This window comes from Schistocerca nitens, chromosome 8, assembly GCF_023898315.1.
Source record: "Schistocerca nitens isolate TAMUIC-IGC-003100 chromosome 8, iqSchNite1.1, whole genome shotgun sequence".
Classification (NCBI taxonomy): Eukaryota; Metazoa; Arthropoda; class Insecta; order Orthoptera; family Acrididae; genus Schistocerca; species Schistocerca nitens.
This window is the reverse complement of record NC_064621.1, coordinates 558,351,929-558,376,662: the sequence shown is the minus strand read 5'-3', so window position 1 is coordinate 558,376,662 and position 24,734 is coordinate 558,351,929. Positions and strand designations below refer to the sequence as shown.

General features: G+C 41.9%; 1 protein-coding gene across 1 annotated transcript in view; it reads right to left on the bottom strand.

Annotated features, from left to right (window-relative positions):
- The window catches only part of LOC126198665 (3-ketodihydrosphingosine reductase), a 67,285-nt gene extending 43,228 nt beyond the window's left edge, over positions 1-24,057 (bottom strand). The window contains exons 1-4 of the mRNA XM_049935148.1: positions 24,014-24,057; positions 11,849-11,964; positions 8,704-8,872; positions 8,400-8,539 (exon numbers count right to left, since the gene is read on the bottom strand). Coding sequence (XP_049791105.1) covers positions 8,400-8,539; positions 8,704-8,872; positions 11,849-11,956 — 417 coding nt within the window. The 5' untranslated portion in view covers positions 11,957-11,964; positions 24,014-24,057. The remainder of the gene's footprint in view (positions 1-8,399; positions 8,540-8,703; positions 8,873-11,848; positions 11,965-24,013) is intronic.
- Positions 24,058-24,734: the final 677 nt, after the last annotated feature.

Genomic DNA, 24,734 nt, shown 5'->3' with positions numbered 1-24,734 from the left:
TGCTACAATGACAATGTTACTCCGTGGACTTACATATAAATCATGTGGAGGGCAGTACCACAGGAACAGACTGAGGTTCTCTTCTATCCCATGACACAACGTTTAAATGCTCTGTTTCCACCATGTGAAGCCTTCACACTATATCAGGTTCTCAGAGTCACAGATTTTGGTACAGTTCTGTACTCCTAATCATCTGTCTATTGTGATGTACCAAATTTAGTGACATTTCTTTTTGGTTGGTTGGTTGGTTTAAAAGAAGGGGGGAGGGAACCAAACTACGAGGTCATCGGTCCCTTGTTCCTTATAAAACAATGCTACAAGTGTTACAATAAAACAGACGAGACATATAACACAAAATGGAAAGAAAGGAAAAACAACAAGAATGAAGGAAAGGCAAGGAACACTAAAAGAAACAAAAGAGGACTAGAAAACAGAGCCGCTAGCAACAGAAGAGAATAAAACAAGAAGGCAGATTACAGTGGCTGGCCAACCACGAGAATAGAAAGGAAAAGTCAGCCACTCTGCAAGACATTAAAACCTCTACCGTATTTACACAAATCTAAGCCACACTTTTCTTCTGGTTTTTTAAATCCAAAAACCGCCTGCGGCTTATGATCAAGTGCAAAGTAAGTGGAAGTTATGAAAAATGTTGGTAGATGCTGCCACAACTAACTTCTGCCGTCGAATATATGTAGCACTACACAGGCATGCTTTGCAGGCACGAAGATAAATACTACTCTTCGCCAGAATATGGGTAGTATGACATTTCCCGAAATGTCGCGAGATAAATACTGGCACCAAAACCTCTGCATCAGTAAATAAATTTAAAAAAAAGGTAGAAGAATGTAAACATCATGCCATGTATTCTTTCATGTTTGCTGCTATCGCATTTAAATTCTGTCTGCCTAATAAACTATGAAACTAGAGTGAGACAACAGCAAACACAGAAGAATATACATATCATGTCATGTTTATATTTGTATTATTCTTATGCTGAATAGTGATACAGTCAGAAATGAAACATGGCAACTGACTAAATTTTTAAATCTAAGATGACTAATTTCTGTGCAGAATGTAATGTACTAAAGAGGCGCCTGCAAAGATTTTCAAACGGAGAAAAATTTTCGCTGAACTCTTGTTCAGAACATAATCTATCATATGCAGTCTATTATTTGCTTCTTGTTGATCATTATCAAAGAAAGCAGCAGTGTAAGTAACAACAAATAGCAGTCTCTTGCCATTGTTTCGCTTATGAGACAATTCCTCTCCTTTTTTTTATTGTAAGCCACGGTAGTGCGCACAAAAGGAAGTCATGCCGCGAGCAGCGACAGGTCGTAAATACTCATTATCAGAATGCGACAAACAATGCATGACACAGTACAATAATACATTTTCAGCTTAGAGTGACGTAAACACCTATAACAAAGAGAACGGCACTTATCAGATCTAGCAAAATAAGCAATCTATTCAAACCAGACAAAGCACGTGAAAAAGGAAGGGTACCCATATAAATACGGACGGAGCGCCTGACACATAGCAATGGCTACTTGGTAAAGCTAAATTGTTAAGCTTACGACTCAAACCAAATTACTGTAGCTGTATCTTCATCCATTCGACCTAAATTGTGTCTCGTGTTACAATGGACCAACTTTGTTTCAATTTGGAGGTGCTGTCTAAAACTTTTATTCCCCATTAATTTCAAGCCTCTAATTTCAGGTGCGGCTTAGATTCAGGAAATTTTTTTTTCCTCAATTTTGAATCTCATTTTTCAGGTGCGGCTTAGATTTGAGTAAATACGGTAACCTAAAAGAACTAGGGTGGAGGACACAGCAGGACAACGGATATGCGCTAAAACTTAGATCAAATGATAAAACCCACCCTCAAGAATAAAACACAAAACTAAATCAGCCAATGAGGTGTTATCACATAAAATGAGCATCAACGAGTCCGGTAACCCAAGATTTTGTCGTTGGGCAGTCAAAGTGGGACAGTGCACCAGAATATGGGCCACTGTCAACCGGGCACCGCACCGACACTGAGGTGGGTCTTCATGGCACAAGCGTGGCCAATGCGGAGCTGGCAGAGAACAACTGATACCCTGCGAGAGGCCCGCATGGAAGACTTCCACACATTCGTAGTCTCCTTAATGACATAAAGTTTGTTGTGCACACTGTTATGCCATTCTGTCTCGAAAAGCAGAAAAACCCTGCGGCATAAGTCAGGATGCAGGTCAGGTTCAGAGATGCCCATCTGCAGAAGCGGATGCCGACATGTCCTGCGGTCCACACAAACACCACTGAACGACCAGACTGATCCAGGGCATAGATGGACTTCTGGGTGGACGCCACCAAAGGATGGTGAGGGTAGCACTGGTCGATAGCTTGTAGGATGCTCACAGAGTCAGTACACACAACAAACAATTCATTGGGGCATGAACATATGTGCTCAAGAGCATGATATAGTCACCAGCTCGGCAGTGCAAACACTGCAGCCATCGGGGAAGAAATGCTGTTCAATACGTTGTCCATGGACATACGCAAAGCTGATGTGAGCATCAGTTATCGAACCGTTGGTGTAAACCACTTCGTGGCCTTAGCACTTGTCAAGAATCGAGAGGAAGTGGCTGCGAAGAGCCGCAGGTTTAATTGAGTCCTTAGGGCCATGTGAAAGGTCCAGGCGAAGCTGCAGCCTAGGTGTACAACATGGAGATGTACGTGAATGGACCTCAAGTATTGGTGGTAAAGGCAAGGACACCAGCTCGGAAAGAAGGGATCAGACATGAACTGCAATTGGAATCCCTGAACTGGGCCGCTGATGCGGGAGATGAACCGCCGTGGGTGGGAAAAGGAGATGGTGATTTGGATGCACAGGAGAACTACGAATGTGCACTACGTAACTGGCCAGCAGTTGTGCACACCTAACCTGCAACGCAGGCACTCCCACTTCCACAAGGACGCTGGACACCGGACTCGTCCTAAAAGCTCCTGTCGCTAGGCGAATGCCACAGTGGTGCACTGGGTCGAGTAAATGCAACACTGAGGGTGCCGCCGAACCATAAACCACACTCCCATAGTCAAGGCGAGATTGAACAAGGGCTCTGTAGAGCTGCAGCAGCTTAGAGCAATCTGCACCCCAGTTGGTGTTGCTCAGGCAGCGGTGGGTATTGAAGTGCTGCCAGAACTTCAGCTTAAGCTGACAAAGGTGAGGAAGCCAAGTGAATCAGGCATCGAAAATCAGTTCTAAGAATCAATATGTCTTCACTACAGTGAGTGGATCGTCATTAATGTAAAGTTCTGGTCCCGGACAAATGGTTCGACACTGACAGAAGTGCATAACACACGACTTTGCTGCCAAAAACTGGAAACCACGGGCTGGAGCCCATGACTGCGCCTTGTGGATGGCTCCCTGTAGACTCTGCTCAGCAACACCAGTACTGGTGGAACAGTATGAAATGCAAAAGTCGTCTGCATAGAGAGATGGTAAGATGGACGGCCCTACAGCTACTGCTAGACCATTAATGGCCACTAAAAATAGAGAGACACTTAATAAAGAGTCCTGCAGGACCCCATTCTCCTGGATATGGGGGGGCAGGGGAACTATGGGAGGCACAAACTTGGACACAGAAAGTACAAAGCGACAGGAAATTCTGGATAGAAATCGGGAGTGAGCCTCGGAGACGCCACTCATATAATGTGGCAAGGATATGATGTTGTCAGGTCGTGTCATACACTTTTCATAAATCAAAAAAGATGGCAACCAAGTGTTGGCATCTGGAAAAGGCTGTTGGGATGGCAGACTCCAGGGACACAAGATTATCAGTGGTAGAACGACCCTGGCGGAAGCCGCCCTGACATGGAGCCAGTAGGCCACGTGACTTTAGGACCCAACTCAACCGCCGACACACCATACATTCCAGCAGCTTACAAAGAACACTGGTGAGGCTGATGGGCCGATAGCTATCCACATAAGTGGGTTTTTACCGGGTTTGAGCACTAGAATGATGGTGCTCTCCCACCATTGTGATGGAAAAACGCCATCGCACCAGAGCCGGTTGAAGATGACGAGGAGATGTGACGTGTAGTCAGATGAGAGATTTTTAATCATCTGACTGTGGATCCGATCTGGTCCAGGAGCTGTATTGGGGCAATGTGCAAGGGCACTGAGGAGCTCCCACTCCGTAAACGGGGTGTTATAGGATGCACTGTGGTATGTAGTAAATGAGAGGACTTTCCCTTTCAGCCGCCGTTTGAGAGTGTGAAAGGCTGGGGGGTAATTCTCCGATCCAAAGGCTCGAGCATAGTGCTCAGCAAAATGCTCGGCAACCGTGTTTGCGTCAGTCGATAACATGCCATTTATGTTAACACTGGGAACACCTGTTGGGGTCTGGTAGCCAAAAACACGTTTGATTTTTGCCATGGCATCCAATGGTCGACACGTATCTCTCCCAACACTCCTGCTTCCATCGTCTGATACGTTGGCGAACGTGAGCATGGAGCTGTTTAAAGGCTATGAGGTACTCCAGAGAATGGTGCTGCATATGCTGCTGTAGAGCTCGCCGAAGCTCCTTAATTGCTTCAGCGACTTCTGGTGACCACCAAGGGACTGTCTTTTGTCGGGGGCACCCTAAAGAGCGAGGGATCGTGTTTTCTGCCACAGAAACGATTGTTGTAGTCACCTGCTCAACCATGTTCCTGTGAACAACAGTGACAGCAGAGATGATAGTTTCCCAGTCTGCCTTGTTTAAAGCCCATCTGGGCAGGCGTCCGTGTGACTGATGCTGGGGCAGTGACAGGAATATGGGGAAGTGGTCACTACCACACAGGTTGTCATGTGCTCTCCAGTGTATAGATGGGAGAAGTCCTGGGCTGCAAACTGATAAATCAATGGCTGAGTAACTACCCTGAGTCACACTGAAATGTGTGGCGGCCCCAGTATTTAAGAGGCAGATGTCGAACTGAGACAGTAAAGTTTTGACATCTCTGCCTCGGCCAGTATGCACAGTGCCGCCCCACAAGGGGTTATGGGCATTATAATCTCCAAAGAGTAGGAAAGGTATAGGGAGTTGATCAATCAGTGCAGCTAATACATTCAGGTATACTACAACATCTGGAGGAAGATATACATTGCAGACAGTTATTTCCTGCATCGTCCTTATTCTGACAGCCACAACTTCAAGAGGGGTTTGAAAGGGCACATGTTCACCACAGTCTGAGTTTCAGGGGTCCACAATGCCGGAAACCAGGTTTCCTGGAGGGCAATGCAGATAGCAGGTGTAAAGCTTAACAGCTGCCGTAGCTCACCCAGGCAGTGGAAAAAACCACACAATTCCACTGGAGGATGACATCATCGTTAGACTGGGAAGGCATGGAACATTCAATGAGACAGTTTATGCATCAGGGTCACCTGCTGCCACCGACTTTTTGCCTGAGCAGTCTATATCCATTTTGTCTGAGGGTCCGGCGAGATCTATGTCCTCAGCAGACGCCAGAATCTCCACCTCATCCACAGACGCAGAGCTTGGAGGTAGCGGTGGTGTGAGTGCCACCACAATTCCCTTGGTATTGGTGACCACCTTTTTGGATTTCTCTCGCTGTTCCTTGGGTTTCCTTGGCTGGGAGGACTTCACTGATTCAGTCTCCGGGACTGAGGATGAGCATGAAGCCCTGTGACCATCTGCTTTTGGGCTCTTCAACCACTGTCAGGTGTCATCTCTTCCACTAGCAAAACCTGAGAAGGGAGAGACCCAAGGGGCCCCCTTCCTAGCGAGAGCAGCTGAAGAAGTTGTACACTTCTCAGGCTGAACAATGGAGATGGACGTTCCCGATGGTTGGGGGGTGTTACGCCTGAAGTAGGTAGTGCAAGAACAACAGGGAGCCCCACCATCAAGGAGGCAGATGTAGTCTTCTGGCTCTGAGAGGCGACTGGGGGCTGGCAGAGCTGATGGGGCTAGAACTGTTGTAACAGCGGGATAAGATAATGTCATATGTACAGGATGTAGGCATTCAAATTTCCTCTTAGCCTCCGTGTAAGTCAGTCGGTCAAGAATCTTGTACTCCATGATTTTCCTTTCTTTCTGTAGAATCCTGTAGTCTGGCGAGCAAGGCGAATGGTGCTCTCCACAGTTGACACGAGATGGGAGGCGGGGCACATGGAGTATTGGGATATGATGGGTGTCCGCAATCTCGACCTGTGACACTGGAAGTATAGCAGGAAGACATATGACCGAACTTCCAACATTTAAAGGACTGCATTGGGGGAGGGATATAGGGTTTTATATCACAACTGTAGACCATCACCTTGACCTTGTCGGGTAATGTATCACCCTCGAAGGCCAAGATGAAGGCACCAGTGGCAACCTGATTATCCCTCGGACCCTGGTGGATACGCCGAACGAAATGTACACCTCGCCGTTCTAGATTGGTGCGCAGCTTATCGTCGGACTGCAAAAGAAAGTCCCTGTGAAATATGATACCCTGGACCATGTTTAAGCTCTTATGGAGTGTGATGGTAACAGAAACATCCCCAGCTTGTCACACGCGAGTAAAGCCCGTGACTGGGCAGAGGATGCTGTTTTGATAAAGACTGACCCAGATCTCATTTTGGACAAGCCCTACACCTCCCCAAACTTGTCCTCTATATGCTCAACAAAAAACTGAGGCTTCATCATCAGCTCTCTAACATACAAGGAACCGCAGCGAGTAAGAGCCGCTGCCATCCTTAGCCTGATGTTCCTGCCATGGTGTGGCCAGAGAGGGGAATGATTTGGGGCCGTACTTCTGTGCGTTGAATTGAGCTTGTGAATGCTTAGAGACTGCTGGTGTTTCACCACCAGCAAGAGATGATGGACTACACTTCATCTCATGTCATCTGCCCTGATGCCACCCACTCCAACCAGGAGCCCTCCCCACAGGTGCCACCCAGAACCAACAGGGTACATGGTGGCCCCACCATAACGGTCTGGCTACTGTGCTGGATATCAGGTGTAACCAAGCAAACAAGTCCATTGCCATCGTCAGCGTATAAAAAGATACTGCACAGCTGATGGAAAAATACGCACCCAGGACGGTGACCTCGCCCAACAGCTGGAGAATGAGAAGAAATGCAGATCCACATTGACAAAGGATGCGAGAGGTCTCAGCACATGACGGACACGATGCACCATGTAAGGCGCCCTTCCCCCATTGGCTCACTCCTCAGGAAAATTTTGAAAAATGGAGGTCAAACTCTACAGGGGACCATCACAAAGGCCGAAACGTGTGAGACTCCTTTCAGTCACCACTTACGACAGGCAGGAATACCTTGGGCTTATTCTAACCCCAAGACTCGCAGGGGGTTTCTTTTTGGTGTTGCAATTTGCACTAAATTTTGTGTATTTCCTGTTGCAATTTGAAATGATAGAATGGCCAAATTTTCAACCATATCAGAATATATTTTAAATGCTGAAGATCCAGCACATACACAGGTCAAATGAATAGTGTTGCAATTAAATGCTTACAACTATCACAAAGTGTGTTACATTCTGGGCATCCTCAATTGTTGAAAGGCATGGTGTTAACAAGAATTCCACCGACAGCTGGTAAAATTGTTGTTTTATTGATAGACAACCAGTCTAACCACCTAAAAGCCACATCATCAGGTGCAACAATGTTAAAAGGTCATTGGCATACCCATTGCTCCTAGTCAAGATACATTATTCAATGATTATTATCTATATCACACTGGTGAACGAAGGTTGACAAAGACATGATCCATTAATTTTGTTAAATTGCTGGTGGGTGGATCATGTAATTTAGGCCCTTGTTTTAAGATTTGCCTGTGTCAGTGTATTGGCAGGGCAAGAGTAGAAGTGCCCATTGAAGCACAAGCCTGTTAGCCAGTCTTAGTCACCTGAGCGGGCCCCTTCTACTCTTCCCACAGCTAGGCTGCCCTACCATCTCACCAATGCACGCAAATCTTAAAACAAGGGCCTATAACGACATGATCCACCCACCAGCAATTTAAAGAAATTAATGGATCACGTCTTTATCACCCATTGTTTCACAGTGTAATGTAGATAACATTCACTGAATAATATACCTTGACTAGTTGTGCTGGGTACAACTATGACCTTTTAACATTCTCGCAACTGATGATGCGGTTTTAGATCATGAAATTGGCTGTCTATCGATAAAACAACAATTTTACCAACTGTCAGTATAATTCTTCATAATATCATGATTACAACTATATTCAAATATGCCAAGCATTAGAAAGTGTTACAGGGAGGACATTACAAAGGATGGGTATTCTACATTGCTGTTCCATCAGAAACAAGTATGATTGACTTATGAAAACAAGAATTTTTTAAAAAAATTAGTTATTGTAATACACCGCTGCTACTAACACCTCTTGCTACAAACCTTTATATCCTCTATCGACAAGTCTTCCAAGCGGCCTGCCACTGACGTTCCTGCACAATTGACCAACATCTGCACTGAGACTCCACATGTTGCTTTCTCCACAACAGATTTCACATCTTCATAATTGCCACCCACATCCACTGAAATTAACTATCACAGTAAAACAGCATTGCAACCGAGTCAGCACAACTCTCAGAAAAAAATATACAATTTATTTTCACCTGTAGTAATTTCCACGAAAGAACTCTGCTTAGAGCGCGTATTATAATGGCCACAATATTTAAGAATTTTCAGTTGCACTTACACGAAAAATACTTAAGTTCCTGGTTCTGAGTATCGGTAATGCACTTCTTCAGCTCTTCGTATGCCTGGCTCAAGCGTTCTTGGTTTCTTGCAATTAATGTGACACTTGCACCTCTTCTTAGAAGATTTGCTGCAACTTCCTTTCCAATGCCGCTCGATCCTCCTGTCACCTACAATAAATGTCACAGCTGTTAATACATATGTTAAGTTGGGGCACAGACCAACCAAGTTTCCTCTGAGACACCCCAATCCCAGCTATATTCTACAGCTATTTTGTGATCTACTTAGAGCACACTGCATGTGACAAAGAACTAATTTCCCATCACTCTGTTACCAGTGACATAAACTAACTACTCATTTCAGCTTCTGAAAAGCTATTCCTGTTTCTTGTGTCACACATTGGTGTGCCCACACTACCTTTGCTCCATATGATGTCCAGTTAACAGATGTTTAGTTATTTATGGTTTTGGATTCTGTACCCAATGGCATAGCACATGCGTCTGATATTAATGATATGAAAGCAATCAAACATACTGAGCCTGCCAACATATGCCAGATGTACTCAGATGCCCAGTCTTGCTCAGCTTGTGTGTTACTGTTAACCAAACACTCAACATATGATGCAGTGGGCTCACAGTGACATGCCACATCAAACTATTTTACTTTACATCACAGCACCAATTTCTAATTCACTTGCTAATCAGTGTATACGTATAAGCATTACATTTGCAGCATACTGCTTTCCAAAGCAAGAAATTAACATAAGCAAGGAGCTTTTTACTTCTCTGCATCTTTTCTATTCTTTTTTATCTCTCTGTTAACTTGTTTACTTTTAAATGTTTCCTGTTAAATGTCGATAGTCACAAATCAATTAACCGTAACAGTTCACAATGTGAACCTCTCATACTCTCCACCGTATAGCTAATCTCTTCTGGTCCCTGGCAGATCAGTTCCCGAGAATGTATAGAGTATTAAACAACTGATTTCAAGCAAGTTCATTAATCCATTTTATCTAAATATGAGTGATTCTCTCTCTTACTGGCAAATTAAAAAAGAAGAAGAAGAAGAAGATCTAATATATAAAACAATTATGATACATTTAAGGACAAAACTATTACTTCAAGTAGGTTGTATTGAAGGACAGCTCGGTAAATTCCCGTCAATTAGTTTGATAGCTAAAATAAAGCAGATATTCATGTACAGGAGTAGAACTTAATTTTTAAAAGTATAATCTGCAACTCTCAACATTACTTTTCACCATAACAAATCTGTTTATGAAACAAAGATCCTGTAATGAACTTGGATGTGCTGTTATTACCTTAAATTTCTTTCAATTGTAAATGCAACACAGACATTACATCACAAAATTCCCACCGATACCCAATATGTATGTTATAATTTTATTCACATGCACTTCTTCAATGAACATGACATTTTAGGCTCTTTCATGGTTCTCACATAACCACATTCAATCCATATACACTATGAAAAAAAAAAGCTACACTAAACTCTCACTAATCCCACCCCCAGTAGTCTGGCCTCTCAATAATATCCAGCCCACATCCTAAACAGTGCACAACAATGAATTATTGTGCACAAAAATTTTGTTAGTTAATTATGAAGTTAAACAATGCTACACACATTTGAAATTGTGCCATTCTTTATAGTTCAGTATCATGTCTTCTACAAGGACACATGTTGCAATAGACCTCAAACAGAAACTTGAAATTTCAGATAAAGAAAGATCTTATTTGACAGTATGCAAACCAAATCGATAGTGAATTGGGAAAACAGAAGGTTATGTGAAAGAGTGTGAATGAAGAACCAGATATAGCTGTTTATATATACAGTTCATACAACAGTGCAAAAAAGGCGTTCTCAACACAGTGACATAAACACACTACCAGTGCAATATTGTGCCCAGAAGAAAGTGTGGATGGACAGAGAAATATTGTCTCGGTCGTTCCACAAAGTGCTTGTACCAGTAGGTAGAAAAGAACTGAAGAAGAAAATGCTTTCACTGAAAGCTACCCTTACTACTGACAATGTTCCCAGTCATCCTTCTGACTCAACATCCGATTGTATACAAACACTCTTTCTTCCACCCAATGTGATATCCCTGTTTCAGCCTAAGGACCACAGAAATTTGGACTCAATTCAACGTCATTATCGACATGCACTTCTTTTCTCCTTGCCAAACGAATGTCAACATGACTCTGTCAAGACTATGCTGAAAGTGTGGAAAGCAATCAAGTTATGTGATGATGTTTTGGAAGCAGCCGAGGCATGGTATACAGTGGGGAGTGTTATCATAATGAAAAGTTGAAATAAAGTTTGGCCATCCAATGATGCAGAGTTGGATCTAGTACTGAGCAACAGGAATGAGCCAGTCAATTCGGAATCATCAACTGCTAATAGTTTGTACACTGCAATGTTCCACACACTCCCAAGATAAGGAGAAATTAATGATGATTAGGCTAAGTGGCCAAATGAGGGAAACTAGGAGACAGACCACACTTTAACAGATGAAGAAATAATAAAAAGCACGCAGGAAAGTAATGAAGAGGACATAGGACAAGAGAGCATGAAGATTTCTTACATTGCTGGTGCTGGAGCTGCAGATGTGTTCCTGGAATATATTAAGCAACAACCAGACACATGCAGTGCTGATATAATGCTTGTAAATCAGCTGTGTGATAAAGCATGCTGCCACTGTGTATCAGTGTTGTGACAATTAAAAATTTGGGACATTTCACAGGGAGTGATACTACTGTATAATTATGTACACACTCAAGGAAAACAAAATTTAAAAAGGAATGTATCTTTGGATTTTATAAAATATATGCGCCAAGTTTTTAAAATTGCATCTTTGGATTTAATAAAATATATTCCCTATCTTTTTAAAATAAATTTCAAACACACTCAATAATAAAGTATTTGTGCTAATCTGGAACCCAAACGTCCAAGGAATGGCTGGATTCAATTTACAGAAAATATCATATGGGAAACCGTTGATTCACCTGATATTAGCCACATTTCTAATTGTTGTCAACCAGCACTACACAGTCTTAACAGTCACAAATTTGCCACTCATGAACACTTTAATTATAAGTCAATATACTAAAAAAGATAAGTTTTCAACTTACAATGGCATGTTTTCCTTTAAGGCTGACTTTTTTGCTCTTTTGCCGTAAGATCCAAATGAGAAATATTACAAACACAAGTGAAATGGTAACAGCCAACAAAATCAACATTTTCACACCTGAAAACAAAAATTCACTCTAGTTTAATCTAAAACCAATTAAATTCATGCACAAAACATAATACCTACTCTGCCAACAGTACACATCATCAGGTGCCAATCATTAAAGCTGTTTGATTCCTAAACATACAGGAAAGACATTCCTACAAGAAATATGCCTAATGTCTCGTGAGAATGTATTCCCTTTTGTAAATGTCAATGGACCATAAAGCTTTCTTGGCTTCTATGTAAAAGCTTACATATTATATGCAATGAATTACTGAACTAATTTAATGCTTTCAAGAGAAGAATTAAAACTTGGAAATGTTCTTGATGTCATGTGGGTCACGTAATCTACACAGTATTTCAATCTGAGCCTTTTAACTTTTCTGCAATACATTACTCAAATCTACATGCTCATACTGTGATCTAAACGCCTATCATCATCATCATCATCATTATTTTTATTATTGGGAAGGATTTGTAATACGTTTGGTATTCATTGCTTCTGGTCAGTTATAAGATAGGATCTTAAGGGCCTAACTGGTCAGATCAAATATGCAATAAATAAAATAACATAATATAAAATAAGAAACAATCTACTCACCAAGTGGCAGCAGAGGACCACACACACACACACACACACACACACACACACACACACACACACACACACAAAAAAAACAGGATTTAACTTTCACAAGCTTTCGGAGCAAGTGGCTCCTTCTGGCAGAAGTTCTGGGTGGTAGTCATGTCGATATGAAAGGCCGAATAGTGCTTACATAACAGCTAGTACATCTACATCTATGTGATTGCTCTGCTATTCACAATAAAGTGCCTGGAAGAGGGTTCACGGAACCACCTTCAAGCTGTCTCTCTACCGTTCCACTCTCGAATGGTGCGTGGGAGAAGCGAGCTCTTAAACTTTTTTGTTAGAGCCCTGATTTATCTTTTTATATCGTGATGATCATTTCTCCCTACGTAGGTGGGTGCCAACAGAATGTTTTCGCACTCGGAGGAGAAAACTGGTGATTGAAATTTCATGAGAAGATCCCATTGCAACGAAAAACGCCTTTGTTTTAATGATTGCCACTCCAATTCATGTATCATGTCTGTGGCACTATCTCCCCTACTTCGTAATGATACAAAATGAGCCGCCCTTCTTTGTACTTTTTCAATGTCATCTGTCTGTCCCATCTGATGCAGATCCCACACCGCACAGCAATACTCCAGAATAGAGTGGACAATTGTAGTGCAAGCAGTCTCTCTAGTAGACCTGTTGCACCTTCTAAGTGTTCTGCCAATGAACTGCAGTCTTTGGTTGGCTCTACCCACAACATTATCTATGTGATTGTTCCAATTTAGGGTATTTGTAATTGTAATCCCTAAGTATTTAGCTGAATTTACAGCCTTCATATTTGTGTGACTTATAGTGTAATCAAAATGTAGCACTCATTACTTCACGAGTATAAAGAGTGTTTCGCTAAAACGATATTTTCTGAATCCGTGCTGACTACATGCCAATAAATCGTTTTCTTCGAGGAACTTAATAATGTTCGAATACAGTATATATTCCAAAACCCTACTGCAAATTGACGTTAGTTATATGGGTCTGTAATTCAATGGATTACTCCTATTTCCCTTTTTGGGTATTGGTGTGACTTGAGCAATTTTCCAGTCTTTAAGTACAGATCTTTCTGTGCGCAAGCAGTTGTATATAATTGCTAAATATGGAGCTATTGTATCAGCTTACTCTGAGAGGACATGACGTGTTGTTTCACAGGTGGCTCTCCCTTTCCTAGAACATGTTTTGCCAGTTACAGGGCTGGAATAGGTGGTGGCAGGAGGGTGCATAGGGCAAGTCTTGCAGCGGGGACCATAACAGGGGTAGGAGCCAGAGGGTGGAAGATGGGTGCAGGAGCATAGGGTCAGACAAACATATTGCAGAGATTGAGAGGGTGACAAAAAGCTATTCTAGGTGTGGTGGGCAAAATCTGACAGGATGGATCTCATTTCAGGGCATGATTTTAGGAAGTCGGGGCCTTGTCGAACAAGCTGATGGATACATTCAAGACCAATATAGTACTGGGTGACAAGTGGTGTGCTCAGAACAACCATGTTTGCCTTGAATGTCAGGGCTGTATGGGAGGGAATGTTTGACATGGAAAGGATGGCAACTGTCAAAATGGAAGTACTGTTTTTTGTTGGTATGTTTTATGTGGACGGAAGTGTGTAGCTGGTCTTCGGTGAGGATGAGCTTCACGATGATGACATCTTTGCCGTATGGACTAATGGCGAGCCTGACTTGTTAAACATTCCTGGAATCTCTAAATACCTTCTCCCAATTAAGTTTCACATGGTCCTATTCCGAATCCGATGCCACTTTCCTTGATGTGATCGTGTTTCCGTCCACATCTACCAAAAAACAACAGTACTTCCATTTTGACAGTTGCCATCCTTTCCACGTCAAATGTTCCCTCCCATACAGTCTTGGCATTCGAGCCAAACATGTTTGTTCGGATGCAGACTCTTTACACTAATACACTACCACTCTCACTTCAGCCTTCACTGGACGTAATTATCTCAAGTCCCTAGTTCACAAGCAGATTTCCCGGGCCATCACATCCAATCCTGGTGATTCCTCCAAAAAACAACTTCTGAAATGAGATCCATCCTGTCTGAGATTTTGCCCACCACACCCAGAACAGCTTTTTGTCACCCTCGCAATCTGCGCAATATCTTTGTCAGACCCTACGCTCCTTCTGCACCCATCTCCCTACTCTCCCCGCCCCTCTGGCTGTCCCCACTGCAAGACTTGCCCTATGCACCCTCCTGCCACCACCTATTCATCCCTGTAACTGAAAAAACATATACTAGCAAAGGGAGAGCCACCTGTGAAACATCATGTCACATACCAGCTTTTATGTAAATACTGTTTGGCCTTTTATATCAGCATGAATACCACCGAGTTATCGGTCGGGAAGAATGCGCATAGGCACAGGGTGTATACAGGCAACACATAATATCCTGTTGCAGAGCATGCTGTACAACATGACAGTCATGACCTCAGTGCCTGTTTCACCACATGCGCTATCTCGATTCTTCCCCCAGACACCAGTTTCTCAGAACTCCGCTGGTGGGAACTAGCACTACATGTCCTTCGTTCTCGCCACCCACCTGGCCTTAATTTATGTTAATTCTTTCTGTCACAGCATTTATTCGCAGGAAATACTCCTTTCTTTGCTATATTTTAGTTTTCTGACAATTTTTCGCCATCCCCCTCCCACCTCTGTTACATGCAATGCACTTAGCTTTTCACTATTATTAACTCATGCATGGTGCTTTAGTAGTAACCTCTGTCTTGCATATTAGCATATTACCCTGTCTTTATTCACCTTTAAGCTCGCAGTTTTTCAAATCTCATCCACTGCAGTACCCAAAAATCAGTCCTTCCTCCTTATCCTGTCCCGTAAGTCTCCCCTGACCTGGGTTTTGGTGACTTTTCTAAACTGTATCCCTTCCCCTAAACATTTCCAGTGCTTTTCCTTCACCCCTCTTCCTTCCCCTTCAAATCTTCTGCCAGAAGAAGGAGCCACTGACTCCAAAAGCTTGTAAAAGTTAAATCCTTTTGTGTGTGTGTGTGTGTGTGTGTGTGTGTGTGTGTGTGTGTGTGTCCGTCCCTGCCACCATTTAGTGAGTAGACTTTTTTATCTATCCATTTAAATTATATTATCAATAACTGATTATTTTCGTTATTATAATATAAAATAAGACATTCTTGTACACTGCTCTGTACATCATATTTAATACTTACCACCTCACTTTATCTAAATATTCTACAGTAAGTCTGAAAATGCTCATATTCATGTTTGTCCTCTCCCTCCTCAAATTTTAGATCATGTATCCACTAACTATACATATTGATATGATTCTAAATGGATTTCATTTATTCCATTTTTGTGATTTGATTACTAGCATAGCAAAGAGCACCTTTTTCGATTCATTCATTCATTCATTCATTCATTCATTCATTCATTCATCGTGTTCTGTATGTCCCATGATGGAGGAGGAACTTCAGGGATACAGAATGAGACAAGATACACATTAACAAAAGACAAGGAAAGTAGTGTGTGTGTGTGTGTGTGTGTGTGTGTGTTTAGGGCACGCCACAACAAAGTTATTAGTGCCTTTATGTTGCAAAATTGTCTCCGATGAATATAATTAAAACAGAGAAAACAAAAAAAGCCTATAATTCCACTTAGAATTACAATCACACTATTCCACTATCACTCACATCCACTTACCCATTACAGTGAGGTGATAAATGGCTTGGGATATCTCCTAATATCATGCCAGATCTCCTTTTGCCCAGCGTATTGCAGCAACTCTACACGGCATGGACTCAACAATTTGTTTGAAGCCCCCAGCAGAAATAGAGCCATCCTGCCTCTGGAGCTGACCATAATTGCAAAAGTGTTGCCAGTGTAGGATTTTGTGCATGAACTAACCTCTCGATTACACCCCATAAATGTTCAATAGGACTGATGTTGGGCAGTCTGGGTGGCCATATCATTCACTCTAACCATCTTCAAACCAACTGCTAACAATTGTGTCCCGGTAATATGCACGGAAATACGGAAGCGTCCGATCCCGCCCGTCTGCTTTGACCCATGACGTCACAAATATGGCGGAAACAAAAACAGACACTTTCCACAATAAGCCTAATGACACTAACGGGACAAGCGCGGGAAATGGGGTGTTTTGGGTGGGGGGCAAACTAAATATAAACAAATTTAGACGCCTTGCGTAGCTACAACGTGTAAGTGAAGACAGCCATGCATGAATACCCACCCACCTCCCCAGGGGTCGTAACCCCTGCAACCCATAGAAGATAAAGATGCTTCAGTAGCTGATTAGTGTTTTTTGTTTTTTAAAAAAAAATCTCACGGGATAGAACGAACTGATCAGAAAGATAAATATAATAAACTAAAACAGAAATTGGAGGAAACAGATAATTAAAATAAGTAATAAGTGTTTTTAAATTAAAAAAAAAAAAATCTCACGAGATAGAACGAACAGATCAGAAAAGTAAATAAAGTAAGATAAAACAGAACTGGAGACAGCCACACTCAAACCAAACTCCGCGCCGCCATGACGTCACACACGACAACACCCTTACGCCACGGGTCAAAGCCGACGCGTGGGATCGGACGCTTCTGTCGACCCATATGCACATTGTCATCCACAAAAATTCAATCGGTGTTTGGGAACAAGAAGTCCATGTACAGCTGCAAAAGGTCTCTGAATAGCCAAACATAACCATTTCCAGTCAATGATTTGTTCCGTTGAACCAGAGGACCCAGTCCATTCCATGTAAACAGAGCCCGCACCATTATGGAGCCACCACCAGCTTGCACAGTGCCTTGTTGACAACTTGGCTCCATGGTTTCGTGGTTCTGCACCACACTCAAACACTACCATCAGACCTTACCAACTGAAATTGGGATTCATCTGACCAGGCCACAGTTTTCCAGTCATCTAGGATCCAACAGATATGGTCACAAGCGCAGGAGAGATGCTCCAGGAAATGTCGTGCTCTCAGCAAAGGTACTAGAACTGGTTGTCTGCTGCCATAGCCTATTAACACTAAATTTTGCCACGCTGTCCTAGCAGATAATTGTCAGATGTCTCATATTGATTTCTGTGGTTATTTCACTCTGAGTTGCTTGTCTGTTAGTACTGACAATGTTATATAAATGCCGCTGCTCTTGGTGAAGGCAAACGGCCAGTGCACTGTTCATGGTGAGAGGTATTGGCTGAAATTTGACATTCTCAGCACACTTGTGATACTGTGGATCTCAGAATATTGAATTCCCTAATGGTTTTCGAAACAGAATGTCCCATGTGTGTAGCTATAACTACCATTTTCTATTCAAAGTCTTAGTTCCCGCCATATTGCCCAATTACATTGGAAACCATTTCACACGAATCACCTGAGTGCAAATGACAGCTCCACCAATGCACTGCCCTTTTACACCTTGTGTACGCGATGCTACAGCCATCTGTTTACGTGCATATCGCAATCCCATGACTTTTTTCACCTAAGTGTAATACGCAAACAATATTTTATCTTGTCAGTGTTAAAATATATCATTTAAATCTTAACCGAACCACAGAACAAAGAATAAAAAAGTAAATCGAGATAATGTGACTGGCTGATCAATTCCTAAAACCCAAGATGAGCCAGGTAGTTTACACATTTTTTAACTTCTCCCGGAACTTTAGGGGAAATATCTGACATCCCACAAAATTTTAAAAATCATACTACATTTGTCTCATTGTCAGCTAAAATAAAGGGCAGATCAGCTGGCAAACTAACCTTTGACCTCTAGTCTGAATATAAAATACAATCAGTTACAGTCTGACATATATACTGCAAGCACCCTGGGTCCTTGCACCAGAGCAGGGACCCATGTTATCTGACAGTACCCTATCGAAAGGTGCGGCCAAAACGGAGTGGTTTTCAAATGGGAACTGCAAATGTTTGATGACGAGGTGACAAGACAACCGAATCCTCCAACGGAAAACACGTCTGGTATGTCATACAAGGCATTAGTGACAGTACATGTGCCATATGGTAGTAATGTCTTACCAACGCACCTAATTTGTATGCCTGGTATGTGAGTGAGATTGCTTCCTTGACCAATTTATGTGTTCGTATGAATGTGATCACTCTCAAGGAAATGATGAAAACACAATAATTTGTCTCATAAGCTGCAACAAATGAACACAACAGTTTCACAATCACGCAGTTTTCCTGTGTTCTGTCAAAACATACGTTTTTAACGTTTTTGAAGTTTTGACTCTTGAATTACTTTATTATAACATAGTTCACACCTATCTATTTGTTGTTTTCATTTCTGTGAGACATGTACAAAATCTGTCTAAAAAGTATCCGACCTTTGATCTTCCCACGCAAAAGAGAGACGATAGCACGGTACCATCCTACACATCCCCCAGTAATGCCTCTGTGACGTGCTTGGCGTCGTCGCTGGCGGTGCAGCGTACCTGTGTATCACAGTTTGAAGGCGATTGATATTGACTTGGCTGGGCAGTTTAATAAGCAGCAATTGATTGGAGGTCCAAATGTTTTTCGTGGACTCCATCTGAACTTCACTTGTGATGTTCAGGCTGTGTTTGGAGGTAGTACATGGCTTACACTTGTTGTTGTATGGGGCAACCAAGCAGATTATGGTGGCCTTGAAGCTTTTCCAGATGCTAACATATTGGCTTGGAAAACATGGAGTATAGCAGAGGCTACAGGACTGTTGACTAAACAGCCTTATGGTACTCTTGTTCTAAGCATGCCATTTGTTTTGACTACTAGAAAGAAGAAGAAACTCAATGCTGATGAGTACCTGTTTATATGGGCCATGCACATGTGTGAATTTTGTCCCCACCTTCCAGCACATCAGTCGCTGCCTGTCGGTCGCAAGCTGCTACACAATGTGTTCGTTGGATTACTGGCTCTCTCAAAATGACTGAACGTGCTGAGCAAAGATACTGCATCAAATTTTGTCAAAAGCTTGGTGATTCTCAATTTGAAACAATTTGTAAGATCCAGCAGGTGTTCAGAGATGCGATGGGTGTAACACAAATTAAGGAGTGGTTAACCAATTCAAAAATGGCCACACATCAGCGGAGAGTGACCAGCGTTCTGGCAGGTAACTGCTCAGAGTGCAGCTGTTGTTGAGAGGGTGCAAAATTTGGCGATGGCAGATCGTCATTTGACCATGCGGGAGACTGCCCAAGAGGTTGGAGTGAGTAAAGATTCCGCACATGCAATTTTGCGTGATGATCTCAACATGCACCAAGTGGCTGCGAAATTCGTGCTCAAGTTGTTGTCATCGGATCAAAAACACCTCCATTTTGACATTGCACAGGACCTTCTGGACACCATCAACAATGATCCTGGGTTTCTGAACTCCATGATAACTTGAGATGAGTCACGGGTGTACAGGTATGACCCAGAAACAAAAAGACAATTGTTGCAACGGAAGCATCCAGAATCTCTGAGGCCGAAGAAAGTGCGGCAGGTGCAAAGCAAAATCAACTGTCTTCTTTGATATCCGTGGAATTGTGCATCATGAATACGCACTGGAAGGACGAACAATGACAAAGGAGTACTATCGAGATGTTCTCCGGCAGTCCGGTGCGAAATATCAGACGTGTGGATGGCGAAAAACTGGCAACTTCGTCACGACAACGGCCCCGCACATTCATCACATTTGAGCCAAAATTTCTTGGCCAAACATGGAATTACAGTATTCGCCAACCTCTGTACTCTCAGAAATGACTTCTTGCGAGTTCAAGGTTGTTTTCAAAATTGAGGACACCACTGAAAGGATCCCGTTTTGAGAGTAGAGAAGAGAGAATGCGGAACACGAGGACAGAACTGAATGTCATTCCAAAAGAAGACTTCCAGAGGTGTTTCCGGCAGTGGAAGGATTGGTGGACTAAGTGTGTGCAAGCACAAGGGGCCTACTTTGAAGGGGATTAGGGTCCGAACCCTGTCAGGTATTCAAAATATTTTTTCGGCCAAATGTTGGATACTTCTTAGACAGGCCTCGTGTGTGGTATCTCTCCTGCTCTCAATATTTATCATGTTTACTTGCGATGGTATTCTTACCACATGACTTATACTCTATAAACGGTGTATAGTATGACAACTGCCAAGACTACAAAAGGGGAACAAACATTTCAGTGACCAGATGGACAGTACATAATGTTGTGGGGAAAAAAAAGTGAAGGACAGGAGAGAGAGGAGGTTCGAACACGGGTCATCCGCATGGCAGTCCAACACCGTGACCACTGAGCCACAACAAAGCTGCTATTTCAAGCTGCTCTATATTGCACTTCTTATCCTTCAACTGTTCAATGTTTCTATTTTGCCTTTTTTCCACAGTTCAGTACATCTTCTTCCTGTTTTCATGCTTGATCTGTATCCACTGAGCCATCTACCACAAAACCTGAATGGGAGTTTTCTTGTTAGATCTGCTTGTAAAATAGCTGCATCATTGTGGCACTCACCTAAAGTTTCAATGAAATTGGATTAAAAACACATATGAGTGCAGTTTCTCCGGTACCTCACTAAAATTCTTGGCCTCTTCAGTAGCTGTGTGGCAATCGGCTCCAGTTCTGAGTCAGTGTCAAAAGATTATGAATCACAAAAAGCTTCATTGTTCAAACATGATTTGCAAAAACTGCCTCCATGGAAGGCCAAATGGTTTGGTATGCTCGTGAATCTGGAAAAGCAGAAACCTGTACATCTCACACACAATGAGGAGCTGCTTCTGAATGGCAAGTGGCAACAACCCGGGCTCAGGCAGTTTTCCTTGCTGCAAGCAGGCACTGAGTATTTGGTGTGATTAGATCTTTAGTACCTGCGACTATATGGCGATGCACATGGACTTCGTGCTACAATGGTGTAACAAAATGATTTATTAAGGGTAGCCTCCAAGTATTCCATTATTAATTACTTGAACCCATGCTGGATCTCTGGCATATCCTGTGAGTTATTCAGAGTTCCAACCACACTAGATTGCCTTTGTGGACACAGGCAGATTGTTGGCTACATGACAATATTCCTAGGCATCATTATATATAGTTCATAATGAATGAGCTTTCATAGCATTGTTATCCAAAGTTCATGTTTTGTTTTTTTGTTCAGTAGTATTTGCTACAGGCGTCCATGTGCTCAATCTAAGAAGCAGGCTGTACCTATTTTTGACCGCTTTCTGTTTGAATGCCACATAGTAATTATGGTCTTGATATAGGCAATCACATCACTCAATATTTCCGTGTTCTAAGCATTGCGTGTTGCATTATAATGGTATAATTTTAAGACTAGTTGTGTTAGTTCCAGACTTTGGGTTGAACACCATTGTATTTCAATTATCTCCAAAAGCTTTTTTGGCATTCGGTCTAACTTTGGTATTTATGTTGGCGCTTACTTAACTATGCTGTCAAAGGCACTTATAGTTTTGTGATGATATAATATATAATGCATTTATTGTGAATATAATGTATGGGATGTCTTAACTATGTTTTGTCAGGAAGAAATCATCCAAAAGTGGTTTTTTTTTTTTTTTTTTTATTTGGAATCACAGTTGGTTTTAAATTACGTATTTCACTTTTAATGGTAGAAACTATGCACTGCAGCAACACCTGTCGTACTTATTGCCAGTTCATCTCGTGCACTGGCTGTTAGCAGTCAGTCTTGTGGCACCCTAATAGGCATGATGTGTCATCATACGGATGCAATGTTGTGGCAATTTATGTACACAGTAATTTTAACTTTTATTTTTGGCGAGCCAACACATCATTCGTGTCATATGTCATGCATTTGGTGATTTAATGGAAAGATTTTGTGTGAATCTGGCACAAGATTTTTATAGCCTAATAACCTGTGCGAAGGTATGTTGTCATTGATTCCTCTATGGGTTAATCTGGCATTATTTGTTTAAGAGTTTGTAGCACCTATTGTAATGTTATTACAGATGTGATGATAGTAACATAGTTTACCGAAACCAATTAGGCTATCCACAATACAGTGTTTCATTGCTATCGTGGATAAGAAGTTTTTCTTCTCCTAAAGAATATAAGATGGGTACAAAGAATAACCAATGAAGATATTCTGAATCAAATTGAATAGGAGAGATCTTCAGATCTTCATTGCACAACTTGACTAAAATGGGGATAGGTTGGTAAGACATTTTGAAGCTGAAGTAGTAGTTTGTTTATTAATAGAGGAGGGGGGGGGGGTTGGTTAATTGCAGTACAGGGAGACCAAGGGTTGACTACAGGAAGCACATTAAAGTGAATGTAGGCTTGTGTAAGACAACCTAGAATGGAGAATTGCATCGAAACAGTCTTCAGACTGGGTACAACAACAGTTGAAATGCTACCACCTAATTAGCCACTCTTTCTATAAATTTTGTGATGTGAGGATTGACAAGCTTAGTTAGCTTCATGGTAATAATAATAATAATGATAATAGGCCTAATAATAATATAGAGTGGCAACAGTAGCAAGCTGAGAAAACTTAAAATGAAACATTTATCCAATCCAAACAAGACTGTGTCCATATTGTTTTGTAATACAGCATTACAAATGAAGCAGTTTTCACCTAAGGAATACTGCGAAAGTGGTTAGTGTTACCACTAAGTAGCCTAGCATGATTGGAGGAAATATTTTGTTCATGAACAGTAACTACTGTCAGCTACATTTTTAGATTTTGAATTAACTACTGGACATTATAGTAATTTTCTTGCGCATATTTTATCAACTTGCTGTTATTACCATGCAACCGAATGCCACAGTGACAGCCTCACACCACACAAAACTGTCGTTTATCTGCTGTGACATTTGCATATAAATATGAACGTGGTTCATTATGGGTTATACTTACACTTAATTAACAGAACGTTTCAGCTAGTGGAAATGTAAAAGACATGGAAAAACGTGGACGTGTGTGTGTGTGTGTGTGTGTGTGTGTGTGTGTGTGTGTGAGAGAGAGAGAGAGAGAGAGAGAGAGAGAGAGAGAGAGAGAACACTTTTCTCCATACAAACGAGCCTATAATTGGAATATGGGTTACAAACATATTTTCACTGTCTACGAAGTAGTAGACGTTGTATGGCAACATACTTCGCTTGGCGTAGGTGTTCCTTCATGAAATTAGATTTCCGGTTAAAAAACGCGACGGCATTTTTTTCTATGATCATTAAAGGTAATTACCATCCGTTCGATAGATCCCCCTCACAGAATTACGATATTAGTTAAACACTACTATTCAATTTCAACCACATACATACACACAAAAAACTGGCTAAACAAAGTTTTGAAAATAGACCGGAGGTATTATAGAAGTTGTTATTCCTCAGTACAGCCCCAAAAAACACTATATCACGATGTTAGTTAGTCACATGAATTCTGTTACGTTCACACACCATTCGAAGACATCTGACATTGTTCACTGCAGCTCATTTTCCAATTACAGTTTATACTGACCGGTAACACCTGTAGATGTTGTCACACGAGATAAACAACTACTAACTTTGCCAGCTAGAATACTTACAATCTTTGGTCTGCAATGTCGATTCAAAGATGTAAATAAATCTTTGCCAAATGGCACATGTCAACTAGCAAGTACACTTCTGCAAGTTCCTTGCAGAAGTTAATTCTGTAAGTTACTCGACATGGAAACACCTTCAGCAAGTCGACTTCTGCTATTTCCGTCTACTTGCAGAAGTAGTTTCCGCAAAGTAGTGGAATGAGTTTCTTGCATTTTGCTGCAAGTACTTGCCACTGCCTGTTAGTTTTTCTCAAATTTGCAGGAGTTCTGTGTGTTCAATACCGGTATAACAACGTCAGGGTTGAAAGGGAGAATGACACAAAGACAGATGAACGAACCAAAGAAATGTACAAAACCTAAACTTGTTACAAATCAATTCAAGGTTCCCCAGTAACCGATTTCACATCTACCGCTGGACAGCGACCTTAAGTCTAGCAGTTCCAATACAGTATATGGATCTCAATAGGCAACAAAGAAACGCATAGTGCACCCTGTACGTCGTAATACACGTGTGTTTGCTTATTTGACCTTCAGTGTGAGTGCACTATTTAGCCATTAACAGCGAAAATTGGAATGTGTTCAACTTCTTGACAGGTATCGAAGCACTGCTCTATCATTCCATATTAAAAGACTAATAATACTTGTAGGGAATGGAAA